This window comes from Panthera onca, chromosome B4 (genome assembly GCF_046562875.1).
Source record: "Panthera onca isolate mPanOnc1 chromosome B4, mPanOnc1 haplotype 2, whole genome shotgun sequence".
NCBI classification, from domain to species: domain Eukaryota; kingdom Metazoa; phylum Chordata; class Mammalia; order Carnivora; family Felidae; genus Panthera; species Panthera onca.
In genome coordinates this window covers 117,384,362-117,398,364 of record NC_138345.1, presented here as the reverse complement: position 1 = coordinate 117,398,364, position 14,003 = coordinate 117,384,362, and the positions used below count along the sequence as shown (strand labels likewise).

At 40.4% G+C, this 14,003-nt stretch overlaps 1 protein-coding gene across 4 annotated transcripts in view; it reads right to left on the bottom strand.

Moving 5' to 3' along the window:
* The window catches only part of CFAP54 (cilia and flagella associated protein 54), a 295,014-nt gene that overhangs the window by 27,870 nt on the left and 253,141 nt on the right, over nucleotides 1-14,003 (bottom strand). For all 4 annotated transcript variants that reach the window (XR_013556674.2, XM_078449575.2, XM_078449576.2 and 1 more), the window contains 2 exons: nucleotides 7,139-7,248; nucleotides 3,098-3,239 (listed from right to left, as the gene is read on the bottom strand). Coding sequence is in view for 3 of the 4 variants with exons in the window: in XM_078449575.2 (XP_078305701.2) it covers nucleotides 3,098-3,239; nucleotides 7,139-7,248 (252 nt within the window). In the remaining variant the exon portion in view is untranslated. The remainder of the gene's footprint in view (nucleotides 1-3,097; nucleotides 3,240-7,138; nucleotides 7,249-14,003) is intronic.

Below are 14,003 nucleotides of genomic sequence, written 5' to 3'. Positions count from 1 at the left end.
TACACTATATGTTAACCAACTAGAATTTAAATGAAAACTTGAAACAAAGAAAATATGTATGTTATGTTATTATTTTATAGTGTATGTAATCTCATGGGTTTGAGATATCTGATCTATTAGATTTATTATAAGCGCTCAGTATATAGGTAACATCAAGAAACATCTGGTAATTAATATCGTAACCTACAAAGACACTGAAAAGACTTTGGGATGTGCAACCCAAAATCTAAGACATCAGTTCTATGATAAATCCGGGCACAGAGCAGAGGAAAGGCAAGTGTGGAAAAGTGGCATTTTGCAAAGGCTAACTGTTCTTGATGAATCCTCTTACAGCTGGACTTGTTGCTTTCACAATAATGAAAAATGGATTCACTCACTCTACTGGTAAATTCAGACTGAAAATGCCAACAGGTACACTCTGAGAATCAGGAGAGTCCTCAAATTTTACACGTTCACATGAGTGCATAGATGAGGAAATAAAGAGCTAAACCTACACCTGAAACTAACATAACATGTATGTCAACTACACTTCAATAAAAAAGGGGAAAAAAGGTTAGAATGGCAAAAAAAAAAAAAAAAAAGAAAGAAAGAAAAGAAAAAATAGAAATAGGACAAAAAGAGGTATACCAATACATTTCTTTAAGAATTAAAAATGTTTTGGGGTGCCTGCATGGCTCAGTTGGTTAAGAGTCTGACTTTGGCTCAGGTCATGATCTCACGGTTTGTGAGTTTGAGCCCAGTGATGGGCTCTATGCTGACAGCTCAGAGCCTGAAACCTGCTTCAGATTCTCTCTCTCTCTCTCTCTCTCTCTCTCTCTCTCTGCCCCTCCCACTCCCCTGCTTTCATTGTGTCTCTCTCTCTCTCAAAAAAAAAAAAAACCACTAAAAATTTAAAAAAAGAATTAAAAATGTTTTGTTATTGTGATTGAATATTAAACTAGCAAAAAGTGATTTAAGGAATGAGATACAGCAGATCAAAAATGAAGAAAAGATCCTAAAAACTTACAGAGAGGAGAAACAGAGCTGGGCCCCAACTGGCTGGGAATTCAACCAGGAAAGCAGCAAAAGGAGGCCCCAGATTTAGAGGTATGCTGTAGGCATTGGGGGCAAACAGTCCTCAACTAGAGCAGAAAGATGGGAGCTTTCAAGAAGAAAAAAAGGAACTGAGATATTATTTGATAAGCATGAACAACTGGGTGAAAATCTATGGATGAACATATGAAAATTGTGATGTAATGATCAGAAGAAAGTTAAAGAAAAAATACAAGAAAAATCAAAGCTTATACAAGAAAAGAAAATAACCATAGTACATTCTTTGACTTGGCTGTGAACATTGTTTCCAGGGGCATGATAATGTAAATACTGAATAGTGACTTAACCAAAATCTGTCATATGACAATACTTGGGAAAAGGAGAAAGGAGAAGTTGGGGAGAAGTATAAGTGAATTAAACCCTTATATACCACAACAAAATCAATAGATATTATCTCAAGTTGATACATAAAAGAAAAAAGAATAATTATTTGTAGCTAATAGCTCTATTCATCAATAATTCTGGTTTTCCTTCTCCCAAGCCTGTAGGATGTGACTTCTTTGGACAATGAAATATTAGTGGAAGTGATATGACAGAAACCTTAAGAGCCAATGTGCAATTTGCCCCATTTCTTCCCTCCTGCTACTGTGACTGGTGATATTTCACGTGATGGATGTGCTACCAGCCTAGATGCAGGCCTGAGGGGACATGGAACAGGGCCCCAGTTAACGCACTTGGATTTGAAGGCCGTTTGCTGCCTCATTTTTCATGACTGATACTACATATTATTATACACGTGGAAGTAAATAACAAGAGAAACAGCTGAAAGAGCTGAAAATGGTTGCCTCTGCAAAGCAGGACTGCAGAGTGAGAAGAGGTTCGGTAGGAGACTGTCCCTTTTCGGTAAGTCTTGTAGAGCTATCTGACTTTTAAAATGGCCAAAATAACTACAGAATCTATAACTCAAGAAAGTGGATTAATGTGCAAATGGAAATTCAAAGGACAAGTGATTAGGGAAGAACAAATATGTTCCTGCTCCTCTCATTTCCATAGAGCGTAAGGAAATGCCACTCCACTCCTAGAGGAGGAACACTTCTGGCTTCTTTCAGACTTGAAACTAATTTACTGCCAGGAAAGTGGAGTGACTTAACTGATTAGTAAGTTTGGGAAAAGCAAAAGGACATGCTGGGCTCAGCCTCTTCTGGGCAATCTTTGTTTATATTTTTGGAGGCACCCTGCCTACAAGACTGCTGGTCTCTGCTCCTCCCTGCAGTGAGCCTGGCAGGGGCAGAAGGACACTAGGGAATCCTGTGGTTACACAGGTGTGACTAGGTGGGCAAGTCTGGCTCATTCAGGGGTGAGATACTACTAAGCTCATTTGGTCACGGTCCTAAAGCAATGTTCGACAATCAATCAGCTTTCTCAGTTAATGACGCTGAGATTTTGATTTCCACTATCCATCTGCTATATCCCATTCCTCAATGGGTTCAGAACTCAGGAAGGGTAGAAGAGAAATGACCCTCAATGACCCTCTTCTCCAGACACATACATCAATCATCACAAAAACCACCCAACTGTGTGATCAAATTAATAATACGCCATTAAGATAATGTCTTTTTTGTTGTTGTTCAAAAAATACATATATGTATAGAGAAAGTCTGAAAGATACTTTTCTTCACACATTTCTGAAATAATAAAAATGTTGAAACAGTACACTTAAGAATAAAGAGTAAAAGAATAATGTAAAGTTACAGAGCATTATTTCTTGGGATTCACAGTGGTATCTGAATGATTTCTCTAGATTGCCTTTGCTTTCTTTCACCATCACATTCTTATAATTGGTACGTTTAGAAAAGCTTCGAAGGAAGCACTACGTATGTGTCCAAAAAAGTTGGATTATATTTGATACTCTAAATAGAGAAATGGAGAACAGAAGAACCACAAAGTTCAAGATTAGTGACATAGTTGTGCTTTGATGAAGTAAAAAAAATCACTTAAATAATTATATAAAATGACATCTATGCTACAACAGCAATGCAATTTTCCATTATTTTTAATAACTTACTTCCATTTCCTTATCAACTGATTTCTCTTCCATTTCTTGCATTTCGGGTACATTTTCATCTGAAGTAATTTCAGGAGTTGTTGGCAATGATATTTCAGCTATTTGCGTAAGATTAGATAGTTTCTCATGAATTGAAATAACCCTAAAAATAACAGATGCACATGTATTTTACTTGAAAAGCTAAGAAAGGCATTCGTTTATTCCCAGAATCAGTAATATGTGTAAAGTTAGTCCTCAGGTATTTAACACCGGGGTTTCTGGCATTCCCAAACATCATTCATTCAATAATTCCTTCATTCAAGAAACATGAGCAAAGAGAAACAATTCTAGCCCGTATAATATTTATGACCTAGTTATATACTCTGAGAGATTTAAAATGACAAACTGGCAAAGGCACAATGACAGAAATGCACACATCCAAAATACTGCTTAAGATAAAAAAAAAAAAAAATGAACATTTACGCGAGCAAAGAAAGTCCAGGCAATGACAAAAGGTTTGCTCCTATGTAAATCTTAATGCTGTGTCATGACTGCCCTGCTGACCTGAAGGTAAGAATTATGGCAAGTTAGCAATGGCTTGCAAAGGCCAATCAATGAGCCCATAACAATGAAGTATATTGTGCGGGGAGGGGTGAAAGGGCAGGGGGCAGGATCAAGAAAGAAGGAAAAGCAAAAACCAAGGAGGAAGGCACAGGACACAGCGGCAATTATGCTGAAGACAGAAAGCTTTTGGGGCCACAGGCCAGTGAACAGTGGATACTCTGAATGCAGAGGTAAATGGGTGAGTGGAGTCAGGAGAAGGAAAAGCATTTGAAGCAGCTGAAGGAGGCAAACAGCCACCTGTGTGGCCTTCAGTGAGTCTATGCTATGGGATACAGCACATATATGCATGCATGTGTGCGTGCGTCAGTGTGGGTGTCTCCATCCAAGGAAGGAGGGAAACTTTTATGAGAAAGAAGTAAATTATCCATTAAGTCAAACTGACATCAAAAACATACACAGGAATGTCAATTCTCCAATGTTCTACAGGGTCCTCATCTGCAGCATGGTATAACACTCGATGACCATGATAGAAGGTGAAAAAGTACCTTTAATTATACATAAGAGGATCTGAAATTATATAGTGTGTTTAAGAAACTCTTTTATAAAAAAAGGACAATGGTTAAAATGTAAAGATCTGTTATTAAAAGTTCACTTGGAAGACATCCATTAAAAAAAAAAAAAGGGGTCATCTCCAAGAATGGCAGAAAGGCTGCCTGATGCCCTGGAGAGAGAACAGGTAGGACTCAAAGGACCTGGGAGAAGCATGCTTGGTTCCAACACACATCAGCCATGAGACCCTGCACAAGCCACCTAACCTCTCTGACCCTGACATTCCTCCTACTGCAAGACTGGAATAATAAAACCTGCTTCATCTACTTCACAGCATTTTGTACCGATGAAATGACATAACTATGTACATTCCTAACCATGAGAAGCCACATGAGAGAAAGATGATATTCTAACACACTGTTCTTCATTCTAATACCCAAGAAAGAATTCTTATAATTCCCGTTTCTCTTTCAAAAATAATGTAGCTTCCTCTTCTGATACATGGAATTGCAGGAAGGATAAACTGTTCTTTGATGTTTGGGTTTCAGATTGTCAGTGAATGTCCAGAGCTGTACTATCTGTTTCAAAAACAAATGTCCTGGTCTAACTCTGTAAAAAGCAGGTAGCGGGGGGGGGGGGGGGGGGGTGGTGGTGGCTGGGCCCCTGATCAAGGAGCAGCATCAGAGGACCTAGCATCTCAGGTTCATCTCAAGACCCCATTTGCCCAACATCTTGCCCATTCACATCTTGACCTCCCCGTCCATGTCAATGCTCAGTCCAGCTTTTGAATTCCCACATTGGCCCACAAACATCCATCATCTCATCCAGGCTAGACCAGCTCCCCACAGCCTCTGCTCTCATTTACTGACTCACGGGCACTCTCTCCCTCCCAGACTGCCAGGGCCTGGAAGCAGGACCCGGGCAGAAGTAGAAATGTGGATGGCAGGAGACTTGAAGGCAGAGACAGCAGGCAGGGAACTGGATCTTGGTTAGAAGAACATAATTAGATAGAACTACACAGAAACATTTATGCGTGTGTATTGAGAACACTATCTTTTCTTTTGTTGCTATAGAAAAATGCCAAGAATTAAAATGTTTTTCCTTGTAAGTACTTAATTTGGAGATTAGGACGTGAAATGAACGATTCAAGAGGACTGCTCAATTTGAAGGCTATTCTGGTTCCTTCTCTGGCTTATTTTTTTCTGACCCCTTGTATTCTTACTTTGCCTTCTGAAAGATGGTCAACAAGAGCAACTCCCCACGTACCTATCTTACCCTGGCCCTCCTAAGAATACAAGCAATGCCAGCCTAGGTGAGGGAAATGGGCAGCTTTCACTGTGTCCCCAAGGGACAGGTTAGATGAGACACTGCCAGGCACCCTCCTCTGTGTTGGCCTCAGTGACAGGTTCATGTCCCTAACCTGAGTAAACCTACCACTGATCATAAACACATTCAAATTACAAACTTTTTGGAATAAAAAAGAATTCTGTCAGTTTGATTTCATTCCACTCTGCAGAAATTATCATCATTTTCATCATGTGATTCTAAAAAAATACCTTGCCATATTTATGTACACAAAGCAAGTATATAATTTCATAACTTTGTTGCTTAGCTGTGCTGGTATATGTCCTGTGCCTAGATTTTCTGCCAGTTCAAAAAAAAAAAAAAAAAAAAAAAAAAAAAGGAAAAAGGGAAAAAGGAAAATTGGCTGAATAATTGAAAATATGCCAGCTCTTGAAACATCTCTTGTTTTATTCTCTTTTATGGCAAGGCCAAGAAGTCCTTCAAAATGAAAATCTTGGAGCATGAACAAGGCTCTTCAGGGAAGAACCAGGTCTCTGTTCGCTAAGCACTTACTAGGTGCCTAACAGGGCAAAGAGCTGACACTGACAGACACAGGGGTTAGTAACAAGACTTGACATTTGCCCAGTGCTTTCGGCCTTTCAGAAGATATGCATACGTTGTCTATCTTGATCTTAACAACAACCCTGAAAGGCAGGCAGAGTAGATATTCTTTCCATTTTACAACTGAGGCGATGGAGTTGAGGTCACAAGGACGGTGAACAATGGAATCAAAACTAAATTAACTAAGCAATGAAAAAAATTAAAAACCAACTAGGAATTTGGTAAAGTGAAACAGGAGAAGAGATAAACCAGGCATGAGCAAAAGTTAGAGACATGCCCTGTTTGATGGAGAGAAAGGAAAACAACCTGGATGAAGCAGAGGCTTTTGATGTGGGGAACAATGTAAAATAGGGAAGGGTGGGACAATGGAGGGTGTGGAGTTTGTCCATAATTTTGCAACCCAATACGGAGCCACGTGTTACTTTTTAAATATGCCCCAAATTAGGGGTGCCTGGGTGGCTCAGTCGATTAAGTAGCCAACTTCAGCTCAGGTCATGGTCTCAAGGCTTGTGAGTTCGAGCCCTGCACCAGGCTCTGTGCTGACAGTCCAGAGCCTGGAGCCTGCTTCAGATTCTGTGTCTCCCTCTCTCTCTGTCCCTTCCCCTCTCATGCTCTGTCTCTCTTTCAAAAATAAACAAGCATTAAAAATTTTTTAAAATGTGCCCCAAATTATAGGCAAAATATAATATATATCCTTGTACTCTCTAAAATCTTTTTGAAGTGTCAGGAAGTGTCTCTCCACAACCCTAAGTACTATTATTCTTATTCCCACTTCATTGATGGGGTGACTGAAGCACAGAGAGGTTAAGTAACAAGCTCAAGTTTGCAAAGTGAATAAGGGGCACGATTGGCATTTGACCCAAAGCAGGCTGGATTCAGAGTTCATACTCTTAACCACTGCAATATCATACTCCTCTAATTAAAAGGAAGATTCTTCTAAAAATGTCTTCTAAAAGTTCTCCTGTGACTTACCTTGAATATTACTAAAACAGTCTGTTCTAAGGAAAATATTAGCAGAGTTGTAGGAAAGCCATCATTACTTGCCTGTTCAGTGGAACCCAGAAAGAGCCAACATAGACATCGCTGTAAGTGCTATTAGGCACAGCATCTGAAATATTCTGAGGCCTCATGTTATATGCATACAACAATAAAACCTATAAGAAAATTAAGACATGAATAAAATATGACACTAAAATCACACGTTGCCTCAAAATAATATCATTAAATTTTTTAAGTTTTTCTTTGAAAGAGAAAACAATTGTTTTTCAACTCACTTTAAAGAGGACTGATTTGAGCAAGAATTGTACAAAGTTTATGAGGTGAAAAGAAATGCCCTTTGATAATAATATTATATTATTTTTGAAGAGTGTCATTTCTTACTGCAATTATTAAGTTTAAATCTCAACCTGCGAAGGCCCTCTACGAGTTGGAAATGTGTACCTGGTGAATATCCAACCTTGTTTCTCGTTGCTTCTCAATATGCACCTTTCTCATCAGTGGTCATAGCTGCTTCTGTGCATCACTTATGCTGCTCCCTTACTCTTCTGTTTATTCAACCTACACACAACTTTCTGGTCCCCACCTCTAACATGGAACTTCTCTTAATGACTCATACTCTGGTAATCCCCCTGCGGTTTGAATTTTGACAATCCTTAAAGTGAATTCCTTATATTGTAGCACTTACTTATGGTCCAATTCACAGAATTTGAGACTCATAGAACCTTAGAGAGGATCTGGTCTAAGTCCCTCCTTTTAGATATGAGAAAGCTGAAGCCCAGAGCTGCCAGTCAAAACCAACTAATTAAGTGCATGCATTTATCTCTGTTTCTTTGATAATCAAACTAAAATAAGAGTACAGGGATTTTTTAGAAAGGCGTAAATCCACAAAGACAGACAAAAAGGAGGTAAGCAGACAAGAGATGTTAGCAACACGTTGAAGGACAGAAATTGCTGAGAAGAGTGTTGGGGGACTCAGAAAAGAGGAAAGGCTGTGTCCTAACTGCCTTCAGAGGGGTTGCCAACAACAAACATGACTGAGAACCCAGAAAGGCTTGGGAGCTGGAGATGTTCCTCCCTCTTATCCCTTCCCTGAGCCCATGCCACCAGGAGATTTCCCTACTTCCCTTGCCTCCTCTCTGGCCAAACTTCCTTTCATTTTCCTCTCTGCTGAGGTTAAATCAGAGCTCTATTGTCAGGGACATTAGGTACAGGGCTGAGATGTAGAACTGAAAACATGGGAATTCAGTGGAAGTCTGTGTTCTGAACAAGAGACATCCCCTACCCCACCGCAGCCCCTGCTCGGGATGTAGGAAACCAGACAGAAGTTGAAAAGGATCCTCTTTGAGGAAACTGACCAGACAAAGAGAAAAGACCTACAGATACTGACATTTCAGCATCCTGCAATGAAACTGCTGGCTCCTGCAGTTACCCTACAATGAGGCCTATAAATCAATAAGTCTGACCTGATACACCCTGTAGCACCTTCACAAATGAATGGATAGCCAAGGGTCACTAGACATGAAACGAAAGGTAGAGACCAAAACTAACATAAGAAAGGAACTTGAAGAATCAGATATAAGACAGAGAGCAGAAGAGAACTTCAATGAAACCATAATTGATATCTTAAGAGAGAATAAAGACAATATTTTATCTGTGAATCAAGAACGCAGTGCTGTTAAAAATGAACAAAGAACAAGAAAGAGCTCTTAAGAACTAAAAAAATATATGATCACAACTAAATATCAACAAAGGTTTGAAATATAAAACTGAAGATATCTCCTCAAAAGTAAACCTAAATTTTAAAACATAGGTAATATGGGAGAAACGATGAGAAAAATACTCAAGCTAATAAATTCAGTATCTGAATAATAATTCCAGAAGGTACAGAGATAATCAAAGGGAGGAAATTATCAAAGAAAATAATTCTTCTTGCACTAAAGAATATACTGAAAGATTGAAAGGGGCACAGTGGATGACAGACCCGCATAGTTCATCATGGAATTTCAGCACACAGGGCATGGAAAGAAGATCCCCAGAGCTTCCAGAGGAAAAAGAAAAAGAAAGAACTAGGCATGAGAATGGGACCATACTTAACAGCAATGCAGGATTGCCAGAAACAATGGGGCAATGTCTCCCACGTTTTGAGAGAAAATAATTTTCAACGTAGAGTTTTATGCCTAGAAAATGATGACGTCAGCATACAATGATGACTTTGTGTTGGACATTCAAGGTTTTCTTATATCCTGTGTAAGTACAGGGTCAATCTGTCGCAAGTGGTTAACATCTCAGGGGACTGTAGTACTATTGTTGGCCCTTGGCCAAAGCTGAGTGAAATGTACCACCCAGTGACTAATGCAGTCCTGTTCTTGATTCTCAAACACACCAATGGGGCAGCCTGTGCCATCGTGTCAGCATTTTCTTGTAGATATGTACATATTGATGATTTGCATCTGGATTCTATTGTTCTCTTCATTTCTATCACTGAGTCCGGTCCCACACATGGTTTTGACTACAAGAATAGAGAGGTATGAAAGACCCCTCCTCAGTTAAGACATCAACCTTCTTGAGACCAAGACATCTTACCATATTTTTGTGGTTCATGATCTGTAGATGAAGTGTGCTGTGCAACTGAGTGAGGACCCTGGCAACTGCTCCCAGGCATCTTGGATCTCTCTACTGGTTATCTGAGCTTTCTTTATCCTGCCATGACTTATTCTTTACCAAAATCTTCCATGAATATACTTTGTGGAATATATTGTATGGTGTGTCCTTTGAATAATCAGAGCCTCCAACACATCCTTCATCAGAAAGCTGTAAAATGTGTTCATTCAATAGGAGAGAGCAAGTCAAGATAGGGAGAAACATGGGACCCAGGGAATTCTCAGGAGGATGGCGAGTGGGCTCTTATGATGATATCTGAACCATGAGAGCAATCAATCCAGTTTGGAACATGTCTCTGAAGAAGAAGACAATAAAAGAATTAAGATAAACTGATGAGTTTGACCATGCAGAGAAGAACTGTGTAGTTCTTTGAAAGTTTAGGAAGAATGAGAGATTCTAGAATACAGAGAACACTAAATTAAAAATAAGGCAGGTTTTTTCTTTAGGATAGAAGTCGGGAAGAAAGGAAACAGTACCTTATTTGGCTCAGCTGTGAGTGATAGTTACACATTCATAATGTAAACACTGGCTCTGGGTTTAAGAATTTTGATAGAACTCATTTAGGAGAGGGGCACCTGGGTGACTCAGTCGGTTATGTATCTAAACTCTTGATTTCGGCTCGGGTCATGATCTCAGTTTGTGACAGCACAGAGCCTGATTGGGATTCTCTCTCTCCATCTCTTGTCTGCCCCCACCCTCAATAAATAAGTAAACTTAAAAAAAAAAAAAGAACTCATTTAAGAGAATGTGTGGAAGAGAAGAGTATACCTGAGGGGGAAAAAAGAGGTTGACATTAGCTTTCATCTTCCATAGTAGTGTGTGAGGTTGATCACTAAAGAAATTATCATGTGAGAATGTAATTTAGATGTATGGGTTGCGGGGAGACCCAATAAAATAGAGACAGCTGAGAGTTGAAAATAATTGTATCTGATGGTGGGATTCAGGGATGTGGACAGCTAGACAGAGAGAGAAATGTTGTTTTTACTCATTAAAAGTCTTTCACATTTGGTTTTTCAAACTATGGTAAATTTGATGAAACACTTCTGAAATGAAAATGAAATGAGTCCCAGAGAGATTAGTCTGTCTTATGGTGTTTGCTCTTGTTTTGTGTTTGTTAACCTTGACTCCCAGGCTAGCATACAAAGTCCCTGTGGACAGGAGTGACATCCTGTACTGTGTTCAGTATTGCTTGCAGCACCTGCTACATGTTAATTAATATCTTCATATTTCTGAAATTTTCATTATATCTCTTAAGAGCTAATGAAGTTCCCCAAAGTGTGTTAGTGGAAAAATTTAAATAGATAACATACTTTACATTTAACCCCTGATAATGAAAATGACTTTCTCCCTCCTCAGGCTGACACTTGTCAATGGCTTTGCAGTGCAATTTTAAAATCTCTTCTAACCGAGCGTGGCACAACTGATTTCAAAGTATAACAGTCTGAAATCAAAACAGACTTGGATAAAATAAGGCAGTAGTTACACATTAAAACCCTAAACTGACTTGCATCTATTTGTTGTGAGCCTGGGCTTTGGAGCCAGAGTGTCTGGGTTTGCTTCCCCGACTTTACTGCCTGTGTGATCGGGGCAAATTATGAAAATGTTATGCCTCTACTTCCTCATTTGTAAAATGGAGATGTGGTAATCCCCATCCCCATGGATCGTGTGAGGATCCAATGAGTCAACACGAAGTGCTCAGAGCATCACTGCTGTCGCTGTGAGCCACGTGACCACTCCTGGCTCCTCGCCCTACCTGGTTTGGTACCTCATTCTCCATATTCTTTTAGACCCACTGCTAACCCCAAGCCAGCTTCATATCTGACCTCCCAGCCTGTCCCCATCAAATCCATGCGCTTAGTTCTATTTCAAACTTGTCCTCACTCTTCAGGTATAAGTGTCTATAAAACCCTACATACTCAGGACTGGATTCTGCAGGAGACAATATGCCCACAATGAAATTTCCAATGCTCCCTTACTCACTTTCACAAAGGCTTGTTTTTCAATGGTAAAGAAGTGTTGTGGCTTTGACACTGAGAAATGCTGTATCTAAAATCATCTTGAATGGGGTATCCCTTACAGCCCAGGAAGGGGTGAAGACAGAGCCCCTCCTCTACTAGATGGAGTTGATTCATAACTTCCTCACCCTGGTATCTTAATCATCTAACAAAACACCTGGCATAAAGGGTGCATTCAATCAATGTTTTATTAACTGGTTAGTAAGCAGCTATTATATGCATGTTACAAAGAAATCCATACAAAGAACTAGAAGATTCGGGTTCTCATTCATGTTTTTGTCACTAATAAGTTGTGGCAATGGTCAAGTCACTGTACTCATATGGGACTTGGCTTCCTCATCCTCAAAATGAGAGCATCAAATAGATGTTCTCTTAGTTTCTTTCAAGTCCTGAAATTTGACTTGGGTGGTCCAAGGGAAGTCAGAAAAGCTTTCCAGTGGAGCCTACTATAGAATCCGGCAATGCAGCATAGCTTCTTGGAGAATCATCATTAGACCTGTGAGGTGCATTGGTAGTGCTGGCCTAGCCCAGTGCTTCTCAGACTTAAATGTGCATACATTACTTGGGAGATATTAATAAAATGTATGTTTGGGGTGCCTGGGTGGCTCAGTCGGTTGGGCGACTGACTTCTGCTCAGGTCATGATCTCACAGTTCATGAGTTTGGGCCCTGCATCGGGCTCTGTGCTGACTGCTCAGAGCCTGGAGCCTGTTTCAGATTCTGTGTCTCCCTCTCTCTCTGACCCTCCCCCATTCATGCTCTGTCTCTCTCTGTCTCAAAAATAAATAAACGTTAAAAAAATTTTTTTTAAATTTTTATTAAGTTTCTTTATTTTTGAGAGGCAGAGAGAGAGAGACAGAGCATGAACGGGAGAGGGGAAGAGAGAGAGGGAGACGCAGAATCTGAAACAGGCTCCAGGCTCTGAGCTGTCAGCACAGAGCCCGACGCGGGGCTCGAACTCACATACCGCGAGATCGTGACCTGAGCCGAAGTCAGACGCTTAACCGACTGAGCCACCCAGGCGCCCCATAAAAAATTAAAAAAAAAAAATGTATGCTCTGATTTGGTGGGTCTGGAGACCTGAGATTCTGCATGTCTAGTGAGCCTCCAGGGGATGCCAGTGCTGTTGGTTCTTGACTATCAGATGCTGGCCCCTGCTTCATTTATGCAGCCTTTGTCTTCCCCAGCTCCCAGAAGCAGGGTGTAATTTTGGGTCTCATCTGCAGCACCAGGCTCTCATTAGTCACTTGGCCAACAAGACCCAGAATCCAGGGCACCTCAGAGGGAAGCCCTGGGCATCTGTATGATCTCTGAGTTATGGCATCCCTGGCATCCACACTGAAAATGTTGAGGTTCTATGAGGTTACTATGACTTGGTAGTTTTCCCAAGAATCCTAACTCTTCCTTTGGTGTCCTGAAAGACTAAACTTGTCTCTTTTTTTTAACGTTTATTTATTTCTGAGACACAGAATCAGAAGCAGGCTCCAGGCTCTGAGCTGTCAGCACAGAGCCCAATGCGGGGCTTGAACTCGCAAACCGTGAGATCATGACCTGAGCCGAAGTCGGTCGCTCAACTGACTGACCCACCCAGGAGCCCCCTAAACTTCTCTTGAATGCACAGTCTGCTTGTTTCGGACCATGAAATATAGTCTAGCTCACAGTAAGGCTTTAAAGATCTCCAGAAAGGAGCAGCAGCTCCATATGTCTTGTTCCCAGACTGGCTGGGCTTCTACATTGAATAGACTTTATCTCCAAGAACTCTTCAGGTTCTATCCAACTTTGTGTTTTCACTTGACACATGGAATCTTGGTTTTCAGTGCTTTGCTTGACCAGACTTCTTGCATTGATCATGCTTGTCTGTCTAAATCTTCTGCGGCCTCTGAATACCATGCTTTGAACTGCCTAGCTGCACTCAACACAATAGCCTTTGCAGTAGTTTGATTCCCCCAAATTAGGTCTCAGAGATGAAAGAAAGGTCCTGCTACTGATTCTTCATTGCCCCTCCACCCTGCTAGTTCTGAGTTGTATTCCTTTAGTCTGATCAAGTAATAAATATAATTCAAGTCTCATTCTGCACCTGGGTTGGCTTGCAATCCAGAACATCCTACTGGGAACTGTGGATCGTAAAAAATAGCAAGAAGATGAGGTAGAATAAAACTAAAGGTACTAAGATATATTTTTTAATGTTTATTTATTTTTAGCGAGAGACACAGAGAGATAAAGCTAGCAGGGGAG